At 34.0% G+C, this 24032-nt stretch overlaps 1 protein-coding gene across 2 annotated transcripts in view; it reads left to right on the top strand.

Moving 5' to 3' along the window:
• The first annotated feature begins 16895 nt into the window (after window positions 1-16895).
• Window positions 16896-24032, top strand: part of LOC145662236 (uncharacterized) — a 32696-nt gene continuing 25559 nt past the window's right edge. Inside the window, exon 1 of one of the 2 annotated variants that reach the window (XM_081727595.1) lies at window positions 16896-17035. Coding sequence is in view for 1 of the 2 variants with exons in the window: in XM_081727594.1 (XP_081583720.1) it covers window positions 18905-18987 (83 nt within the window). In the remaining variant the exon portion in view is untranslated. Of the gene's footprint in view, window positions 17036-18889; window positions 18988-24032 lie in introns of those variants that run through there. The other variant, XM_081727594.1, reaches the window with a different exon arrangement.

Below are 24032 nucleotides of genomic sequence, written 5' to 3'. Positions count from 1 at the left end.
AATATTAGATTTAACACGAAAATTAGTTGAACATCAGGGTATTCATGAGGTTTAAAAAAAGCGTGCTGGATGCATAAGAAAAATATTATTGGTTCTCGTATAATTGATAGTATTGTGCACATCGTTGCTATTTTAGAGATAGCAACTGAATGTTTCTTGACACAAAGAACAACTTAAAACCTTGCCATGAAACTCTACCTATGTAGCTTACAAAATAATAAGCCCATCTTTTCCTGTTTTTGTTTGCTGTATTGCCTCCTTGTCACACATATTGGGGATTTTCTGAAATCCTTTTATAGTTATTCGTAAAATATTTGAGCCACCTTCCCTCTGATGATTGCATTTCAATAAAAATGTAATTACAAAACCCCATTACATACTCTATTTTTGGCATAAATTTTGAACTTTCCTATCCACTTAAACTGTAAACAAATAAGTGGAAATTTTGATATTATATAAATGACCACCCTTTCTCTTTTAGCAGTGGAATATACGAAAGCCTTGAAACATGCTACATTGTTTTATGTAAGAGTTCATATTTGGAATTCACATCTTTAACTTAAGAGACTCTCACACACGGCACTGTGTGAATAAATAAAGGGAAATGTTACAATTATAAAAATATTCCCCTTTTCCCACCTTAGAAGTGGACCATTCGGAAACACCATATCCAATATTTTTATTTAAGAGTTTACATTCCGAATTTCAAATCTCCAATTTAAGTGAATCCTCACATTGAACACTTTCTCAATATATAAAGGGAAATTTCACTACTATAGAAATGAAATGAAATCTTTGAGTTTTATGTCCCACGCATATGCCGGGTAGGCTAAAGGAAATGGTGATGACGAGAATGAATGAAATGGTCGATTGAAGAAAGTAGGAGGGAAGGGGAGTACCCGAGAAAACCCAAGCACAGTGTTTGTCCACCACAAAGCCCACTTAACGCGAACTGGGATCGAACTAGGGACGCTACGCACCACAGGTGAACACACTACCACTGAGCCACCGCGACCCAACTACTATAGAAATCCCCCTTTTCCTGTTCAAGAGAAAGAATAAAAAACGCTTGAACCTGTGCTCCATTATGTTTATTTAGGGGTTTATATTCCGAATTTTACATCTCTAACCGAAATGAATTCTCACATTTGGCTCTTTGTGAATAAATAAAGGGAAATTTTACTGTTACTGAAATGCCTCTCTTTCTCTCTTAGGAGCGAAATATTTGGAAACGCTCAAATAAGTGTCTTTTTTTTAAAAAAAAAAATTAAAGTTGCCAACATATGCCAAAAATTGTAATTAGTCACGTGATAATTAAATCACGCTAGTGGATGCTAATAACAACTGAAAATGTCTATGAATAGGTCCGCAAATTTCTTACTTTCTGCATTCATACAAACGATAGTTAACTAACATAATTAGCTTACATTTAATGTAACAGCTAACATTTGAATTGGAGATATCGGAAGTCTTATGATAGTATCTTCTGCTTTAATTTTATCACATAACTTATTATCGTTAAGAGTTCATCAAACGAAGTGCTGATCATGCGAAAATAATTTAAAGAACTTCTCTTTGTCATTGCGTAAATCAATAAACATGGAAGACAACTGTAGCTGAAAATAGAATAAACTGTTTTCTATGTTGGACCGAAATGCCCGCCCGAGTTTGTTGCGAGCCCGCAGCAGACTTTTCAGCTCGTCTGAACCGAGCCTTAAGGTTCCTGAGTAGCGGGCGGTCCAATTTTACGTCATTTTCGAAAGCAAGAATCCTTACACCAGACTCACTTGACCGGAATCAAAATACGTAGGTATAAAGGTAGAACTTCATCTACTGTATAAACATATGAAATATTACACTGTATAGGCTTTTGGTTCCGAGTTATGGGCGGTTACATTTTCAAAATATACTCAAAAACAAGATCTGACTATCATATGTTTAAAATACAGCGTTCTAAATCATTACGTTTGTAAGTTACGTGCGATTTCTTTTAAAATTCCCTAATTCTGGTACAAAGTTACCACGCCTTACGGTACTAAAAGAAGCTAAGAAAGGACGACAGATCATTAAGATGATAGGAAAAAGAAGAAAGAGCATGATTGGCCATCTTATTCGGCAGCCCGATTGAATCACTGTGTTGATAGAGGAACGGCAGAAGAAAAACTAGGAAGGGGAAGACCAAGGATAGAGTATCTAGATGGAGTTACGAAGAAGAGACCTTACCAAAGTATAAAACAGCTCTCCCAAAAGAGAGAAAGTTTTATAATGTCCATGTTGCCCACCAATCTATGGTTGACATGAGAAAGAAAAAGACTGAATAGCTAATCCGATGTGATCCCTTAACTTTGGGGGAAAGTCTTTTCCATGCCGCAGGTAGTGCGTATGTTCGGGATTCGATTTTCAGATGGCTGTAGATCTCGTCTTTATATAGCCTGAGTGCGAAACAAAATAATAACAAAACATCATGACAAAGCTTGGAGCAATCGATTCGAAAAGTCTTGTAAGTTTGACATGACAAATGAGTAAATTAAACATTACCGTATTCATAATCATATAAATTTAATTTTCATTGGCATAAATTTTGATCGCCAACAACAAAAACTTTTCTACCTTGCTTTATCATAAAATATTAAAACCTTTGACCGGTGGGGCAAAGTGAATAAATTGCAGTAGTTCAGTAATTAAGCAATATCATTTATGTATATGCAATCCTTGTTACTATTGTAATGTTATTTGAAAGTTTAATAATCATAAAATATTTCCTCAAAACTTTGGTTTCCTAGTCTTAATTTTAGTTGCCATTTGAGGCCCTTGAAGTTAAGTGATCCGCTTTGCCCTCCTTTCCTCTACATTATTGAATAACATGAGCATATATAGGCCTAAACTCAGTGGATACAATTTCGCCCACTAATGTCCAAATAACGACACTAAAACTGTCATTATGTACTACCATGAGCAAAATAAATGACGCGTCTCTTTATTCTGAAGTTTTTTGAAAATATCTCCATTTTCTTTATATGTTCGAAATTTCGGAAGGTTTCCCCAGCAGGACAGGTTAATAACAAACCCGTTTTTAATATTTGTGTTAGATATTAGCTTAAAATAAATAAATTAGAAGCAAAAAACATTAAATCGACAGAAATCTCGAGAATTACCAACTCTGCTAAAGTGGGAAATTTTCAAGAACGCGAGGGAATTCTGAAGTTCAACACGAAGCAGCGACATCTATGTCATTGAGAGAGACGTGGATTAGATCTACAAACGAAACTTTTAACGAAACATTTCTAATGTGTCTTATTACATGCATTATCAGCGAACTCCAAATATATGAATATATGCCAAGTATTAACGTAAAGATAGAGCAAAAAGTGGAAATTGTCTATGGAAAAGGACGAATTCTTAGCACAATCGTAATGAAAAATCGTCTTTACCGTAGAACAGGTTCAGTTCACGTAAGAAAACAAGTAGCTCAGTTAGTTAAGGCAACTAGTCTGTATGCCGAAGGTATTGGGTTCGAACCCCATGGAAGTGCCGTTGTGATTTTTATTACTGTGATTATTTTATTTATTTTTTATGTGGGAAAAAATCAAATTGTAACATATGTGTAAAACTCATGACGATACCAAAAAAAAAGCCGTTCTCGCACTTGCGTTAGTGTCTCTAATTTTTGTTTGCAAACAGTTTAGTAATTATTTTCCCGGTGCTCACTACTCACTACATGCTCACTGGTGCATAACGAATGTTTTCCAGTAAATGTTAATTCTAATTAGGAGAATTTTATAAAGTTTCACAATGTTTCTCGCTTGATAGTCTTCTATCTACTTTTTTGGACACTATGATAACAGATTTCCCGATTAAATGTTTAATTTCCCCTATATATATTTAATTACAGAAAAGTTTTACATGTATTTGTCTTAAATTGAAATTGTTTTGAATTTACCACATGAGGTAAGTAGCCCGAAGGAGGAGAACTGAAGTAACTGATATTCTACGTAAACGCAACCTATTGTAGAATTATTATGCTTCTTAACTTCAGCACATAATCTTTACGTTGGTCAGACAGAGAAAAACCCGGTTTTTTCCTCTCCTATGACCACTCATCTTAAAGCTCTACATGTAATGATTCGTGTTACATAATTTCGGCTCTCCAAAGACATTTATTATTATTATTATTATTATTATTATTATTATTATTATTATTATTATTATTATTATTATTATTATTATTATTATTATTATTATTCCTGAATATGCCACCCTTACATAATGTAACTTCAGATATCTTGGTTTAAAGTGCTTTCTTTAGTAATAATTTGAGCAACCATGTAACAAAATTTAAAATGTATGAGGGGGCACGAAGTTTTATTCCCCCCCTCTCTTTTCAGCACCGTCCCAACAGAAAGTATATAATTTCTGACAAGCAGAGTAGACAAAATGAATAAGAAATAATTTAAAGTAACCTTTCCTCCTTCGTGAATGGAATATCACGTAACATTTTTTATTCTACTGAAGACGACCCTAGGCCGTTATGGTTAGGTAACAAAAGTTTCTGTGACCAACTGAGTTTCGATTTCTAACGCGAAAGAAGTCTGTTATATTACGAGGCATGCTTTTCATTAGCAAAACTGTTCGAAGTAATACGAACATGGCTCAAGAACAGAGACGGAACTGAATTACCACTCGATTGACCTTGAGGCCAAATCACCAAAGAGTAGCTATAAACGTAAGTTCAGCATGCATTTCTGTGGAGTTCTGTTCAGTATTCCTATCTGCCAATCACGCTTGTTTGTAAGAGTAATATTTTACAAACCTAACCTTTCGATAGAGCACAATAGCAAAAGAATAAAAGGGAAGGAATTCTTGCCCTTGTGAACGTTGGATACCACCATGTGCAATAAAACTGTCGCGTCTCCTTGAAGTGATATTTTATCGAAAATAACTCTTTTCCCTTTATATATCCGAAGTTTTTGAGGGTTTCAAAATGAGGAAACGTTACTGACAAACAAGGACGCATTTAGGGGTGGGTACAGGGGGTCCGGACCCCCTCTGAAATCCCAACTTTTCTGTAAATTTAGCCTAATTTTTGGGATTATCTTTTAAAATTTTATTATAATTCATCCTAATATTGAAGTCGGGCCCCTTCCGAAATAAATTACTGTATACGTGCCTGCTGACAATTTTCAATATATTCGTTAAATAATAAAGTAAAATAATTAAATTAGGAGCAAAAAGCTTCAACACGGGCTAACTTTTGTCCACTGCCAATATTGTTAGAAGGGATATTAATAGCAAAAACTGCTAGTCAATGCTGAATCTTGAAACTTCACCCCGAACAGCAAGCCTATTATTGAGAACTACATATGAAACATTTTATCAAAACTTATCTAGTTTTTATCTGGCATGAAATTATTATATACACTAAAATGCACTATCCTAAAATGTGTATCTAAACATTGCTCTACGTATCTACGAAGCAATGAAAATTTTTTATCGAAATATTTGGGCAGGAAACTCTAACAGCTAGGCATTTTATTTAAATCGTAATAAACCCTGTAACCGTGCGTTAACGTGAAGACAAAGCTTGGTCCATTGGTAATGTGTTGGAAGAATGAAAACTCAATGTTCGTAGGTTCGAATTTATACACTCACCAGAACATTTTATTCTTATGTGTAATGTTGAAATAAGAAAGAAAAAATGTATAACCGTTAAGACAAAACTTCAACCAAGTCTGAAGAGAACAATACTAAAATAGTAACACAATGACGTCAACCAAGAATTATTTCATGTAGCGTTTGGACGAAATTACAACTGTCAACAAGTAAAAACAGGCTGATAGGCGTAATGTAGTCTAGACTTCTGAATGCATTTACTTCCTCAAAACTTCCGTCTCGTCATTGGTATGCCGTTAGTCATGGTAAAACCTTTCAATTGGAAGTGAAATGACAAACTAAAACAGTTTTAAATCAATAAATGTCTATGTGTAAAAGTAGGTGTCTTTTATCTGTAGTTCTGAGTTCCTTTTACTTTGAAGTGACAAATGAGAGAAGAAAGTATGGTGTTCGAAAAAAAAGTCAAATTTGAGATTTCAACGAATTTACACGTATTATAGCCCCTAATACCGAAAAAGTTATTTTTTGATACATGTTCATCTGTTCGTCCGTCCGTTCGCTACACTTTTCTGTGCACTCGCCTAGAGGCCAACCGTTCAACTTATCTACACCAAATTTTAGTTTAAGATTTTCATAGTATTTCCTATAGTTTCTTTTATTTCCCTTCTACTCCCAAAACAAGGATAGTTTCCTGTACGATGAAAATAGAAAAAATATATTTTCTAATAACTGGCTCTAACGATCTTGTTTTCTTTCTTTTTTTATAAATCAATATTTAATTAGCAACCCTATTTTGTGGTATAAGGCATTTATCTGAGAAAAATCTACAAGGGGTAGTTTATATTTAGGGGTGAGTTTTTTCTCAGTGATTTTCTCAAAATGGACTCAAGTGTTTTCGTTCATATTTCATAAATAAATATTTCATTAATAACTTAACAATATGGCATAAATAACTCGTTTGTCCTAAAAAAAATGCGAGGGGTAGTTTATTCTTGGTGGTGTGTGTTGTCTGGGTGATTTTCTCAAAAATGACTCAAAAGAGTTTATTCCTATTTCAAAAATACATATTTCGTTAATAACCGAACAATATGGCAAAACTCGTTTGTCCTGAAAAAAAATATACGAGGGGTAGTTTACTCTTGGGGTGTTTTCCTCCACGGTTTTCTCTAAAATGAATCAAGCAATTTTGTTCGTACTCAGAAATAAATATTTCATTAAAAACCTAATAATATGGAATAACTCGCTTGCCCTGAAAGAAACCTCAAGAGATAGTTTTTTGGGTTTTTTTCCCTCACGATTTTCTAAAAACTTACGTGGACAATTTTATTGATAATTCATAAATAAATATTTCATTAATAACCCTATATTTTAGTATGTCATTTCTATGAAAAACAATTACGACGGATAGATTATTTTGGGGGTCAAGGTTTTTCCCAACAATTTTCTCGAACGACAGGCGATTTTGTTCAAATTTCGCAAATAAATATTTCATTAATAAGCAAAAGTATATCTTAACTCATTGTTCGAAACAATTCACAAGAGGTAGGTTACTTCTGACGTGTTCTTTTTGAACGACTTTCTCGAAAATGACTCATTTGATTTTTTCATATTTCATAAACAATTATTGCATTAATTGCTCTATTATATGTCAAATGAAAATGTGCTCAAAGTGTGAGTTAGTTTTGTAGTGTGGATTTTCTTCAATCGATGTTTTTTATTCGATAATCTGACATTCGATGTATGTGAATAATACGATATTTTTTTTTTCGTATTATCCAAATACACACTTCAGTAACAACTGCGGCCTAACACAGTTAAGAAGTTGAATTTAAAAAGTTTAGTGCGGTGGCCCTGTAATTGAATATTTTTTGGTAAACACCCTAGCTTTTTGTGGTAAACTCAGGCTTTTCTTTTTCGAGCGACAAAAGAGAGAAGAAAATATGGTGATTGTGAAAATAGTATATCAAATTCAGATTTCAACGGATCTACATACCGGAAATGTGATTTTTCGATACCCGTCCTTCCGGTCCGTCCGTTCGGTACACTTTTTTGTGCACTCGCCTAGAGGCCATACCGTTCAACGTATCTACACCAAATTTTAAACTTAGGGTTTACATAGTATTCCTACAGGATATTTTCCCATTTTTTCCTACCGCCTAAAATAAGTGTGGTTTGCTAACAGCCGAAAATCGAAAAAAGCTATTTTCTAGAAAATGGTTTTAACAATTTTGTTTATTTTTCATTAATCAATATTTAATTAACAACCCTATATTGCAGTATCAGATATTTCTCTTAGAAAAATTTACGAGGGGTAGTTTATTCTTGGAGGTGACTTTTTCTCGACGATGTTCTCAGAAAGGACACTGGCAAATTTTGTACACACTTCATAAACAAATATTTAACCTTGCAGCATGGTATAAGTCAATTGACCTGTAGTAGCTTATTCTTGGAGTTGAATTTATTTCCAGTGAGTTTCTCAAACACGACCAGTTGGCAACCCTGTATCTCGACAACGAAGCTGAACTCGAAAACTGCAAGAGGGCTATTTGTCTCCTTTTGATGTCACGAATCATCTCCCGAAGTTTGTGGACATCTTTCAGGTTCACCCTTAATGAAGCTTCTTTTCGAAAAGTTAACTATTAACTTTAGACATTGTTTATTTTTTTAAAAAATCACAAATGCCGTTATTAATTTTAAGGCAGAGAGCTACTTTTGAGAGAATAGATCTTTAAAAATAATTTTAAAACTTAGACTTTTGTTTTCGAGTCATTCCAGACAAGACGAGACATTTTAAAAGCTATCTCGTGTCCAAAACATTTGTTACGTCTTCTTTTGGATGTCACAAAGCGCGTCTCGTCTCTTTCTCGAGACATGTCTTATCTCGTGCGCATTCGTTAACACTTGGGAAGGATTATCTTTCTACTCAAAGCATTGTTTTTATAATGGTTGCATATTTATGATAATTGCCGTCAACATAAATTACAGTTCTTTCAGTTGAATTAATTGTTTATTATTGTTATTGAAATTAAAATTAAATGGAATATCTAGTTTAACGTTGCACGAATATGCACCTACGCTAAGGAAGAATGATGATGAATGAAATGGAAATGAATGAATGAAAATGAATGAAAATGGAAAATTCCAAGGAAACCCATACCCATGCACACGGTATTTGTCTACCTCAAATTTCACTTGGCGCGAAGTGGAGTCGAGCCACGGACCCCATGAATGCTCTATTATTATTATTATTATTATTATTATTATTATTATTATTATTATTATTATTATTATTATTATTATTATTATTATTATTATTATATAATAATAATAATAATAATAATAATAATAATAATAATAATAATAATAATAATAATAATAATAATAATAATAATAATAATAATAATAATAATAATAATAATAATTGAAGTGAGCTTAACGAGTTTCAACCGTCCGACTCAACCAATGTTTGGGTGCCTGTTCGTTCATCTACTCCATGATAACTTTTCATAAAAGACATTTCCTTTTAATGAAACTATTTAGTAAGTGCCTTTTAGCTTTGAGAAGTAACTATGCTTGGAATTTGAAATCTGCAAAATATAAGAGGTAAAATTAACCAAATGGTAAATTAACCAAGTTTACACTAATGTATACAAAACAATTTTGCAATATCAATTACGTGAATCTTGTCCCATAAAGAAGCCGAAACCCCTACACCAAAGAGCCCTCCGAGATTTGATAATTGTCCACAAGGACTGAAATTGTCATTTGAAGCCAAGACTTTAATATGAAGCCAATAATTTCTTTAAAATAGACGAAAAATTCGAAAGTTATAAGCATTTTCATATTTTTGCATTTTCCCATAATGGAGCCGTAGCACACTATACTGATGAGCCCCCCCGCCTCCAGGATTTGATCATTCTCCATCGGACTGAAATTGCCATTTGGAACCAACACTTTAATACGAAGCCCAACAATTCTTTAAAATAGACGAAAAATTCGAACGTTAGAAACATTTTAATATTTTTGCCTTTTCTCATAAGGGGCCCGTATTAGCCTACACTGAAGAGCCCCACGAGATTTGATCCTTGACCACTGGGACTTAAATTTTCATTTGAAACCAAAACTTTAATATGAAGCCAAAAATTAAACTTTTACATCAATTTAAACTGACTGGCTTCCAGTTCACCCCACTATTATGTTTAGTTTAGTTAAGTGGTAATTTGTGACAGCTTCACATCATCAAAAGAATCTTTCACTACCCCCCCCCCATCCCAGAAGTTTGTGCTGGATCCGCCACTGGATTCAATAGACATTCTTCCTATTCTTTTTGTCACCTTGTTGGGGCTCCCTCGTACAAATAAAGAAGCGGTAATATTACAATCAAGGGGCGCTATATATTAGGTATTTCTTTAGTTACCTACCCCTAACCGCACAGGGCCATCTTTGGTAGAATAAAAAAATGCTACGTGATATTCCAATCATGAAAGGGGAGAGGATGCTGTAAATAAATTTCTTATTCATTTTGTCTACCTTGCTTATCAGAAATTACTTTCTATTGGAAGGGTACTGAAATGAGAGGGGCAAAATAAAACGCCGTACCCCTTCCTACATGGTTGTTCAAATAATTACTAAACAAAGCACTTTAGACTAAGATATCTAAGATTTAAACTAAGAAACTAAGATATCCTTACATTATGTAAGGATGGCATATTCAGGATTATTATTATTATTATTATTATTATTATTATTATTATTATTATTATTATTATTATTATTATTATTATTATTATTATTATTATTATTATTATTATTATTATATGAATGTTTTTGGAGCACCAAAATTTTGTGAGACGATCAATGGAATGTAGAGGTTTAAGATGGGTGGTCATAGGGAGGAAAAACCAGAATTTTTTTCTGTCTGACTCTCTAACGTGAAGATTATGTGCTGATGGCAAGAAGTATCATCATTCTACAATAGGTAGCTTTTACGTAGAATATCAATTACTTGAGTTTTCCTCCTTCGAGCTACTTATCTCATGTGGTAAATTCAAAACAATTTCAATTTAATACAAATACATTGTAAAACTTTTCCGTAATTAAACATCTAGGGAAAATTAAACATTTAATAGGGAAATCTGTTATCAAAATATCCAAACAAGTAGATAGAAGACTATCTGGTGGGAAATATTGTGAAACTTTATAAAATTCTCCAAATTAGGATTAACATTTACTGGGAAACAACGCGCCAGCGAGCATTACGTATAGTGAGCAGTGAGCACAGGGGAAATAATTACTAAACTGTTTGCAAACAAAAATTAGAGACACTAACGCAAGTGCGAGAACGGCTTCTTTTTTTTTGGTATCGTCATGAGTTTTACACATATGTTACAATTTGATTTTTTCCCATATAAAAAATAAATAAAATAACCATAATAATAAAAATGACAACGTCACTTCCATCTGGATTCGAACCCGCTACCTTCGGCACACAGACTAGTTGCTTTAACAAACTGAGCTATTTGTTTCCTTACGTGAACTGACCCTGTTCTACGGTAAAGACGTTTTTTCATTACGGTCGCGCTACCAATTCGTCCTTTTCCATAGACAATTTCCACTTTTTGCTCTATTTTTACGTTAATACTTGGCATATATTCATATATTTGGAGTTTACAGATAATGCACGAAATAAGACATATTAGAAATATTTCGTTAAAAGTTTCGTTTGTAGATTTTATCCACATTTCTCTCAGTGACATAGATGTCGCTGCTTCGTATTGAACTGCATAATTCCCTCGCGTTCTTGAAAATTTCCCACTTTAGCAGAGTTGGTAATTCTCGAGATTTCTGTCGATTTAATGTTTTTTGCTTCTAATTTATTTATCTTAAGCTAATATCTAACACAAATATTAAAAACGGGTTTGTTATTAACCTGTCCTGCTGGGGAAACCTTCCGAAATTTCGAACATATAAAGAAAATGGAGATATTTTCAAAAAATTTCAAAATAAAGAGACGCGTCCTTTATTTTGCTCATGGTAGTACATTCTTGAAAATTACTGTTAAACTATGTATGAGAAAGTAAACAGAGAGAAGTATTTCGATAAGTGTAAAATATTTATTTTATAATAGCAACTAGCAACTGTAGTTTAGTGGCCAGCATCTTGGTCGCGGTTCGAACTCTCCAGAAAGCATTTTCGCCGATCCCAAGAGGTTCATCCAAAACATGGCTGAAGTAGCATTCTTATTGTCCACGTACCAATGACGTCACCTACTATCACTATTACTGCTTTTTCTATGGATCTATATAGTACAAGGGCAAACTTATTTTAATGAAAGAAGTTTAATGGAATTTTTTAAAAAATAATCGTTAAATCACTTTGGATCTGTATAGTACAAGAAGAAACTTATTTTAATGAAAGGAGTTTAATGAAAATTTTAAAAAGTAATCGTTAAATCACTTTCTGAATATTATTTTAACAAAAGAAGTGTTACAAAAAAATTTAAAAATAATAAAAAAACTTTCCTTAGGCAGGGTTTGAACCCACGCCGAAAAGGATTTCCTTACTAGCATGTTACGCTAGCTCACTCGGCCAGGAGGGCCAACAGTAGCAAACGTTTACTTTGTGCTATATATATATGTCATGACATGACTCTTCATGTCGTATCTGTATCGGCCAATCAGATCAAAGGATATCTGAAGCTCTTGGGATCCGCGAAAATGCCTCCGGCAATATGTTTCTTAATTTTCACGAGGCATCGGGTGCTTGATAACACACTGAGCAGGTCAACCTTAACGGTTGCGTCAACGAATCGCAAATCTGCATTTTAGTTTGTGACAATAACGATAGTAGTTATAATTGATATTTGCATGTTTTGTGTTGCGTTACACGCCGTACTTTTTGCGGAAGATTGGTAACGAATAAGGCCCTTAGAAAAGACTAGGCCTAAATTCTTCGCTTTTCTGCAACCCATTCCCTATCTTATTTATCCATTTTCTAGAACCTAACGTATATGACTTTTGTCAGGAGCTCTCGGATTGCGCAATATACCTTAGGAGGACCGCGCCAAGGTTGGACGACGACAAGACTGGACACTTTTCGTATCCAGGCTTGTCGTTGTCCAACCTTGTCGTCAGCGACCCAAAATGAGATATGTCAAAGCATCTCGAGGTCGATCCCGGCAAGCCTGGACACCATCAGGAATGTGTCCAGGCTTGTCATCGTCCAACCTTCTCGTCAGCGACCCAAAATGAGATGTATCCAGGCTTGTCGGGATTGACCACGACAAGCTTGGACACCCCAGGAATGTGTCCAGGCTTGTCGTCGTCCAACCTTGTCATCAACGACCCAAAATGAAATGTGCCCAGGCTTGTCGGGATCGACCGCGACAAACCTGGACACCCCAGGAATGTGTCCAGGCTTGTCGTCAACGACCCAATTTGAAATGTCTGTTCCAACAAACTTTAACAGTTAAGGCGTTTCCAGTTCATACATACACGCCCTTCCATATAGAGTTGCATGGCTCGCATCTATATCGCTATTGGCTGATTCTCGCCAGTCAGCTACTGCCCTCTACTAGAGGATTTTCGAATTATTTTAAATTTATTTATCTTTTATTAAAAGAGATTATTATTATTTACAGAATTTTCGTTTTACTTAAATAATTATTAAATGGGATGTGTGCCCTTGTACAAAAAATTTTCGCCGAACTGAGCTGGCGCCGATACGATGTCGTTGAAACGTAGCGGCCCCAAAGCCTGATGGCTTGAATAGGTTTGAACCCTCATGTCTGTGGTACTTCTTACGATTTTTATGAATATCACGGTGGTATAAAAATAACACTGCAATATAATCACAGAGAACAGTTGCCCTTGTACATTGATAACACTAACTGCCCTTGTACACCCGTACAAGTGAATAAACAGTTGTATTTGTCAGATCTACTTGCTTTGAATGCACCAAATCGGCCTATTGGAATGTGTCCAGTCTTGTCGTTGGCCAACATTGTCGTCAGCGATCCAAAATCAATCCCGACAAGCCTGGACACCTCAGGAATGTGTCCAGGCTTGTCGTTGGCCAACCTTCATATTCATATTCATATTCATATCGTCTTTATTGCAGAAACTTCAGAGGACATCTAAAGCATTACAATCGTCAGATCTTAAAGTTACAGATTAAAATGCATATACAATATTTACAAAAGGAAAAAATTGGACACATAATATTTACAAATATGGATACAGAAAAGAAAGAAAGAAAAAATATATAAAGATATAACTGTAATACATATCAATTGTAATTCCAATACAAAGAATAACGATCACAACAATACAATAGATAACTACTCGTACTATACATGTCTATTTATTTCTCTCATAGTTCTTCAATTTTTCACTTTAATTGCTTTGTAATTTCGTAAAACTCTTCTATATCATATATTGGATTATCTAATAAGAGTGATTTGAGTTTACTTTTAAAAGTACCCACTTCGGTATCTCTCAGTGCTTTTGGGAGAGAGTTGAATAATTTTGCGGACGTGCCAATAAAACTCTTTTGTGTTTTGGTATAATTGTAATACACTGCCATTATATTATCTTTGTATCTTGTGTTATATGAATGATACCTGGAATGTTCAGGGAAGTTATCTCTATTCTCTTTTACATACATTAAACATTGAAAAACAAAAATAGCAGGAAGAGTCATTATTTTGAGTAGCTTGAAACTAGGTTTGCAGTGACTACGAGAAGGAAGACTACATAACAATCTGACAGCTTTCTTTTGCAGCTTTAAAAGCTTATAAATGTTACTAGATCCACCCCAAAGAATAGTACCATATGATAGAAAGCTGTGGATTTGGGCAAAGTAAACAATTCTTAAGATTTTCAAACTAACGCAACTTCTTAATTTTCTCAACATGTATATACCCTTTGTTACACTAGCTGCCGTGATTTCAATGTGATTATACCAGTTTAATTTTGAATCAAGTTCAAATCCCAAAAATTTAACTGTAGAATATTTTTCTGTGTAATCTAGATTGTTATATGTAACATTAAGATCTTGTATTTTACTCAGGTTTAAACACAAAAGGTTTGCAGTACACCAATCCTCAACTACGGTTGTTATATTTTGGGTTAATTGTTCTTTTTCGATAGTTGATTTAGAACTTACACAGACTCCAAAGTCATCAGCGAAAAGATAGCCTTTAGCGGGAATAGTAGCTACTTTGGGAAGGTCATTGATATAAATAAGGAATAAAATGGGACCCAGAACAGATCCCTGTGGTACCCCAGAACCCACTTGTAAGTATTTGGAGTTCGAATTATGGAATTCTACTTTTTGATATCTGTCTGATAAATATGATTTTATAAGGTTTAACGCATCATGTTGAAAACCGTAGTATTTTAATTTACTTAAGATAATCTTATGAGGTACCGTGTCGAACGCTTTTGACAAGTCATAAAATCTAACTTTAGTAAAGTATTTACTTTCTAAACTGTCTAAAAGATCTTTAACTAAAGAAGTTGTTGCTTTAATTGTACCTAATCCTTCTCTATACCCAAATTGGGAGCTACTAAACAATGAATTACTCTCAAAATATTTAACTATTTGATCATTGAGTAATATTTCAACAAGCTTGGCTACTACAGGGATTATAGATATAGGTCTATAGTTGTCACATTCTGAATTATTGCCCTTTTTGTGTACTGGAATTACTTTAACATGTTTTAACATATCAGGAAATATCGACTCTAATATGCAACTGTTGACAATGTGTGTTAAAGGTTCAGCAATAAAATGTATGTCACTTTTAAGTATAATAGAATTAAGACCATATACATCACAGGTACTACTATTTTTCATCTTCAAAATTGCTTTTTCAACGTCCTTAACAGTTACTAATTTGAAGCTAAAAGTACAAGATGGTTGAGGAATAGAATTCAGATAATTATAAAAATTTCTACTAGGAGTTTTTGCCTTAATCTTCTTTACTATTTCATTTATTTTATTAATGAAAAAATCATTCAAATCTGTAGCGGTAATTGAAGTAGGTTCATTTTCATTTTTCCTAGTTAAATTGCATTCCCTTCTTACAATATTCCACATGGCCTTACTTTTGTTTCCAGCATTATTTATTAGTGAGTCATTATTTTTTATCCTGGTCTCTTTCAATAACTTCCTAAATTGCTTTTTATATTTTATATGAAGTTCTTTAAATGACTTATCGCCAGTGCTTATGTAGAAATCATAATACATGTTACATAGATCTTTAACTCGATCTAGTTCTATGCTTTTAACTTTGTTAGCTTTAGGCATCGTCGATTTGTCTTTTAATGGCTTTAAGGGAAATGCAGTCTCAGCTGCGTAAATCAATGAATTTAACAAAAACGTAATTTTAAAATCAATTGAAGGTTCTAAATACATATTGGTCCTTATCGTGAGCGACCCAAAATTAGATGTGTCCAGGTTTTTCGCGATCGACCACGACAAGCTTGGACACCCCAGAAATGTGTCCAGGCTTGTCGTCGTCCAACCTTGTCGTCAACAACAAAAAATGAGATGTATCCAGGCTTGTCGGGATCGACCACGACATGCTTGGACACCTCAGGAATTCGTTCGAGTCTGGCGCAAAAAGGATAAAATGAGAAGTGTCCAAGCTTGTCGTCGTCCAACCTTGTCGGGAGCGACCAAAATTAAGTGTCCAGGCTTGTCGTCGTCCAACTTTGTCTGCGTCCCACCTTAGGGGTTTTGCGCACCACCTTACATCTCACGGCGACGCCACTGTCTTAAATTCGACTTGGTCGAAGCTAAAGACCAGGATTCGAATCAACAGAAGGGCTTCTCTTCAAGCAGTTTCTTCGGCTTGTCCACGAATTTGTTCTTTCGGAATTATTTTCTCCATTTCATATTCATCAAGAAGAAAAAAAAAAAATGGAAAAGTTCCGTTCCTTCGTTAAACAGCTTGATTCGAACCCTGTTGAAGATTAAGTTCTTGGTAACTCTTCATACAGATAAAATTTGAATCATTGGTTCTGTGAATAAATGGATGGATATCCCTTTAAAGAAAAAAAATGGTATAACAATGGTGAAGAGGTTATATGAATTTTAGGCCTATCCTAACAATGTATAGGTACATTACATTACAGACCAGTTTGTGAAAGCAAAAATACACTTCACTGTAATTCGACAATTACATTAATTTTTAAATCTGTCTTATCAATAAATATGGCAAAAGTTATTCAAAGAAACTGTTTTATTTTAAATTAAATATTATGTCAATGTTTGCCTAGAAGCTAAGTTACAATTAACTAATTGTTGCTGCATTCGAGATCACAAATAATGCGCGTTCCCTGTGGAATTCTGGGTAATATTGTTAGGCTTAGAGAAAAAAGTGTAGAGGAAAGTTTCATATTTGAACATATTTTATTAGGTAAGCAATAAATGATAATTGAATTTAATTGAAATTGTGGTTATTTCATGCACTTCTAACTGTTCTGGAATAATTTTACAATTTAAGTATTGAAAAAGGTTAGGGTTATTTTAGGGTCTAAAGTTAGGCTTAAAGATCTTGAAAACATATTCATAATAAACATTGTCCGCTAGATTTCACTGTGGTTTACATTTTCAAAAATGACAGAAATAAACTTAAATACATTATATGTCCATCAAGTGTGGATATTGGTGCGAAAAAAATATTAAATTCATTAATAATTGTAACTTGCCTTCGTAATGAGGGATATGTGAATTACACTCATTAGAAAATTCCCAGTCCAAATCCTTGATTTGTATTTTTAATATATATTCAAAATATGGAAGTTGGAAAATGTAGGGACTGATAAATAGTTGATATATAATTTTATATTTGTAGCGCACCTACTAGTACCTGTAATTTACAATGTACACTTGTACTTATCCTGCAGACAGAGAATATACAGCACACCGCATTATGGCACTTAGGAAAAAATAATAATAAAATCCCTTAAAAACAGATATTCCAGCACCGTATGTTTTTGCCAGCGTCATCGTGTACATTGGGAATAGGTCGGCATACATATTATGGCTAGAAATGTTAGTGAAAATCCCGGGTACAAATACACAAAATTACACACACATCCATATACAAATAAAAATGTATGTATAATGTTATATTTATAGCGTTATTCGTATATAATTCACGAAGCTTTGAAGATACTTGTCTTTATTAGCGCCATTACTCTTTTACCACCGTTTACTACAGTTACTAGCAATAGATCGACGTTGTGAGTTTTTTTTTCTTTCGTAGACTTCGTCTTTATTGATACCCAATTGTTGCGTTGTTGTTGCTGTTTAGCAGACGGGGTCCAGAAGTACGTAAAAAATACAAAATTGACGGGAGAAATGGAAGATGCAAGACTTAGACCTAACATAACCTAACCAAATCTAACCTAAACTAACTCATACTATCCTAAACTAACCTAATATTAATAGAAATAAGCGAAATTCTATAATTTGTTCGGAATTCTATAATTCGTATGCTGGATTCCTACACTAATATAATTTAACATAAAGTAACATAACCTAACCCAACCCAAACCTACCTGAATTAGTCTAAACTAACCTAATGTGAACAGAAAGTACCGAAATTGTAACATTGTAGAAAATTGTAAATTGTAAATTGTAGAAAAAAAATAGCTGGACTCCTTCTGCTAAACATTGTCCTCATTTTTTATTAGTTGCTTTATACACTTACTGGGTATACACACTATATTCCAAAGTTGGTCCGCCGTTTCTAGCAAAATTTTGAAAATTTACCGTTAAGAAATGGATAACTTCCTCGTTTGTGTACTTGATAATTTGTAAGGAGGCCGGAAGTTGTGTTTATTTTTTTATAAACGATTATAAACATGGAACTATTTGGCAAACGGAGGGAACCACTTGGTGCAAGGTTACCGTATGGTTGCATTGGGAGAAAGTAAAGAGCATCTATTCTGAACGGCATTACTCGAGCATGACGGTTCTATCAAATTTTCACACATTTCTTGCATTTACCGGTTTCTTTTTGCAGAGCATGCAGTAAATGAGGAACTAATGCATAAACCACGAACCAATTTGTGCTAGTTGGCCTCTAAAAAGCACGAATGCTGTCTAACCGAGTCAAGCAGGAGCGGAGCAGGGGAGCCCGAGCTGTTGGGAGAGGATGCGTCCGTAGGGAGCAGGCGCGTCAGCGACGGGAGACGTACGCATAAAGGAGGATAGTGGAAAATATTTAAAATATCCGTAATAACCGTACTCGAGTGAACCCTATCTTGGATATGGCAAAATGCATAAATGTATTGCAAATGCCAATATTTTCTCCACAGTTAATTTCGATTCTTCAACAGAAGTACCTTTCACAGCTGATACGTAAGTGTTACACAATCTTCCTTTCCTGGGGCCCGGTAATTTTGGCACCAAGAAACGAAGCAAACGGAAATTTTGGCACCATTTATAATTGAAGTACAGAAAATGTGAGGAAATACTCTGAATGTAATAGATATTTAAATTTACATGTTATTAACTAGGACTGTTCCAGAGCGACGAATCAAACCAGTGACGAATGTACAGTCAGCGACAAAATTTCTTTCTCTTCTGTAAAATTTATTTGCGTATAACTTTGGAATTGATGGACTGATTTGAGAAGTTTTCTGTAATTTATGGAAAACTGTATCTTCTTTGAGTTGCTGAAGACTGCAGTATGTTCACTGCAGTGGGTTTGTATTTTACTTTCAAGTGCAAACAGTAACAGCTTATTCGAACCAAAACTGTATTGCACTTGCTTAAATCACTTCAAAATTCCTGGGCACTGAAGACTCTTTTACAACATCTCCACCGAATACTTTCTTTCGTATACAAAACACTATCACTAACGTATGAACCTAAAATTCCCGCCGTTTATTTCTACCCTATTTGCTTCAGTAAATAGTTATGGTAACAATACTTCCATTTACATTTAAAATCCATTTCAATTTGCTGTGGAATGACAGAAATTACTTATATTAACACTTACTTCTTCACGAGAAATGTTTGAAATTATATTTTACCTATAAACTTCGTTTTTGGTAGAACCATCGGCTCGAGTGAACCCTTCTGAACATGCTTGCATGTGTACTGAGACGCTCTACTTGGTATTCTTACGCAGAGACGAGAAATTACACTCTATTAATTTTGAAAAATGGGTCAAAACTTTCCTAAGTTATCCCGACCCTACCGAACCCTACTTATCCCTACCTTACTCGACCCTACTGAACCCTTGAGGCCGCGGTGACTCAGTGGTAGAGCGTTCCGTCTGGTGCATGTGGTCCTTGGTTAGATCCCAGCTCGCTCCAAATGAGGTTTGTGGTGGACAAACACCGTGTGCATTGATTTTCTCAGGGTTCTCCCGTTTCCTCCGACTTTCTTCATTCCACCATTTCATTCATTTCTCATCATCACCGTCTCCTTTAGCCTATCCGGCATAATAATAGGACGTAAAACTTAAAGGTTTAATTATTTTTTTCTACCCAACCCTACTCCACTATACCCTTTTAAAGCGGTCCCACTTATCGATGCACAGCTGGAGCATGTATTGTAAAGTTTACCCTACATTACTTTCCATAAATTTTATTTTTCCGTTTTGCTCCCATCTGTGGAATAGAATCTTAAATTGTAAGTGAAAAGAAAAGAAAAAAAAAAAAAAAACTCGTGTAGTGAATATGTGAGTCGTCCAGTTCTAAAACGGCTCCTGTCGATTTACAGTAAAACCGAGAAAAAACTGTAGGATTGGTGCGTCTTGTAGAACTTTAAATATTTGAGAGTGTTCAGGTTCACATGTAGAACTGAAGTATTCTGATGAATTGAAACATGCTGATCCTACATTTTTTAAAGTTTTCTGGGATTTTCTGTAAATGGACAAGAGCCGTTTTGGAACTAGACGACTCATGTGGTAAGTTATATTTTATTGTTATTTTCAGTTTATTGTTTACCTAACATCCAGGAAGTGAAATAAGTGCAGAATAGTAACCCTCCCCCATACCTCCACCCCGCAAGGTTGACGGAACGAAACAGAAAATCGGTAAACTTTAAGTAATAATTGATCATTTTAAAAAATTCGTAGGTTTTATTAGGCTTTTTGTCGAAAATCAGACGGACGACCAATTTCGGAAAAATGCCGTTGTACTAATCATGCTTTCGCAGCTCGCCAAGTGAGTAGCACAGAGGGTTAGGACGCTTACAGTGCAGAGGCGTGTTCAAGTTAGTTAGCGCCAGTTTAGTCACTATGAATATTCCAAATACATTTCGTAAGCTCGTAGACTACGCAGTTATTCAACATTGGCGGTTCATTTGCTGATTCCACATTCGATGTTTTGTGGCCGGTTTAAAAAAAAAAAAAAAAAAAGAAAGAAAAAGAAAAAAACCGGAAAATCTTGATGAACACACGTTTGTGGGTTATTACGTTTCACTCCCATGTATTATTTGTACTATATTCAGACCTAAATTTCCCATTCATTACTCAAAGAGATTATACTACAAAAGCAAGTTTTGCTTTTTTTTTTTTTATGAGTTTATGAATGTTTTTTTCTGTGATTTTTTTAAATATTTTGTAATTATTGTTATACAATCAAAGAAAAATTATAAATATTGTTTCGTTTATAAATATTGTTTCGAAATACCGTACTTTTTTGGGGGAGGAAGGGGTCATAAAACCCCACGAGAGGCATTTATTGAAATCAGAAGTATCTTTGGTATCTAAGTATAAATGGGTCAGAGCCAAAGTGGACTCAAATGTTTATTCATTTTTCTTACTGATATGCAAGTTAAGTCGTTGTATTTCTTTAACTTGGACTAATAAAAGTCGTAGTGAACTAACTTGGACTGAATTAGTTCTTTTGTACTCTGCAGTACTTTGAAATTGTCCGTATGTAATTCTGTATAATGGTTTCAATTGTGCAACTGTTTATCTTTTTGTCTTTTTGAAATGACTTAACAATTATATTAACAAGTATGTAAAGATCTGTACAACGTATTTTTATCATGAGTCCTTCGTGAGTGAGTCGGCAGACGTATCGCATTTGTGGCCAATTAGTCCCGGTTTCGAGTTCAAATGGAGAACAATTTCTCTCGGATGTAAAGCGAGAAGTGATTTGGATTCCGCTTTAAGCTTATGTGACCCCTTCCAACATAATCCGGTTGTTGCATAATAACACCAAGACGAAACAAACTTATTTTTGTGCATATGTGATATAAATACATAGAGCAAATTATTTAAACTAAAAAAACCTGGTTTAAACCAAAAAAAAAAAGGTTTAAACCAAAAAAAACCGGGTTTTGGTTTTTTTAAAAATAAAAACCATAGTTTTTGCCAACCCTGGTTTTTATCGTTCTTTGTAGTTCATTTGTAAGACGCCAATAGAAATTCATGGTTCAGTCGTACATACTCCTGAAGTAATTCAATTTTATCCTTAAAATTTGTATTGTGAAACCTGATTTTTTCCGATTCTGCGTCTTACTTGAATTGATAGAAGAATAAAATGATGGTTCATTCGATTTATTTCAAATATATATATATATATATATCAGGGTTGGCTGGTTTAAACCAAAAAAAAAAAAAAAAAAAAATGTTCGTAAAAGTGTAAGTGTTTGTAAAATCTTGATGAACACACATTTGTGGGTTATCACGTTTCACTCCCGTATATTATTCGTATTATATTCAGACCTAAATTCCCCATTCATTACTCAAAAAGATTATACTACAAAAGCAACCTTTTTTTATAAGTTTATAAATGTTTATTTTGTGATTTTTTTTGTAGTTGTTATTAGTGTTATATAATATTGTTTCGTTTCAATGATTACTATTGATAAAATACATCGAAAATGCCGTACTTTGTGTGTGTGTGTGTGTGGGTGGGGGGTCATACAGACCTCACGAGAGGCATTTAGTGAAATAAGTATCTTGGGTATCTATTTATGTATAAATGAGTCTGAGCCAAAGTGGACTCAAATAATTCGTATCTATTCACTTTTATTGATATGCAGATTAAGTCGTTGTATTTCTTTAATTTGGACCAATAAAAGTCGTTGTTAACTAACTTGAACTAAATTAGTTCTTCTGTACTCCGTAGTGCTTTGAAATTGTTCATATGTAATTCTGTATAATGGTTTCACTTGTGCAACTGTTTATCTTTTTGTCCTTCTGAAATTAGTCTTGACAGTTATATTAAGAAGCATGTAAAGATCAGTACAACTTCTTCTTTTTTTCTTTTTTTTTTTTTTTTTTTTTTTAAATCAGGATTCCTTCGTGAGTGAGTCGGCAGACGTATCGCATTTGTGGCCAATTAGTCCTGGTTCCGAGTTCAAATGGAGGACAATTTCTCTCGGATGTAACTCGAGAAGCGGTTTTTATTCCGCTTTAAGCTTATGTGACCCCTTCCAGCATAACTCGGTTGTTGCATAATAACATCAAGGCGAAACAAACTTATTTCTGTCCATATATGATATGAATGTATAGAGCAAATTATTTAAACCATAAAAACCTGGTTTAAACAACAACAAAAAAAAAAAAAAAAAAAAAAAAAAAAACCTGGTTTAAACCAAAAAACCGGTTTTTTGGTTTTTTAATAAAAACCATGGTTTTTGCCAACCCTGATATATATATATATATATATATATATATATATATATATATATATATATATATATATATATATAGCAATAAATGTAATTTATGCGTATCGTAAGAGTGATTAATTTATTCCACTTAAATAACGATATCGTTACGTAGAACTTCCTGCATTATTGTCCCAGTCGTAAATTTTATTTGGTCTGCTTTAATCTTGACCTGTTTGCTCCAAGACTGTAGGGCACGAATAACTCAAAATTAAACCCATATATTCCCAAGATATTTTTTTATCGAGTTTTTAATTCTTCTTTGGTTTTATCTATTCATCTGGTCTCATGTAACATGAAAAATGTTGTTATTTATTTTTCTGACCATAAACCTTTGCGGGGTGAGGCCGCCCCAAAAATGGGGCAGTGGGAACTACAGGGTACGTGTCACTTGATACAATATAGCTCCAGAAATGGGGCAGTGGGAAGTGGAGGGTAGGGTAAAATAAATACCAGATAGACATGAATGTATCTGTGAACTCAATTTGTGTTATGCATAATATGTGCTTTATTAAATTTAGTGTTAATATTATTCTTACAGATCTTTTGAAGTGCTTTAGTATTAACTTATTCAATGTTAGAACATCTGAACCTTAAGAAAATATAAGAATTAACAATTTTAGACATACAGGCATGAAACCTGCCTTTAAACAAACAAAATTAAACATTTTTCAGGCATTCAAAAATATCTGCAAATAAAAAAGAATATCTAAAAATCAGACAACGCTTTGTGCTACGATCATTATGAGTGGAATGCAAGAAAACAC

The sequence above is a fragment of the Thermobia domestica genome, chromosome 10 (genome assembly GCF_964235325.1).
Source record: "Thermobia domestica chromosome 10, izTheDome1.hap1.1, whole genome shotgun sequence".
Lineage (NCBI taxonomy): Eukaryota > Metazoa > Arthropoda > Insecta > Zygentoma > Lepismatidae > Thermobia > Thermobia domestica.
Note: the sequence above shows the minus strand (reverse complement) of the source record. Positions and strands in the feature narration are given on the sequence as shown.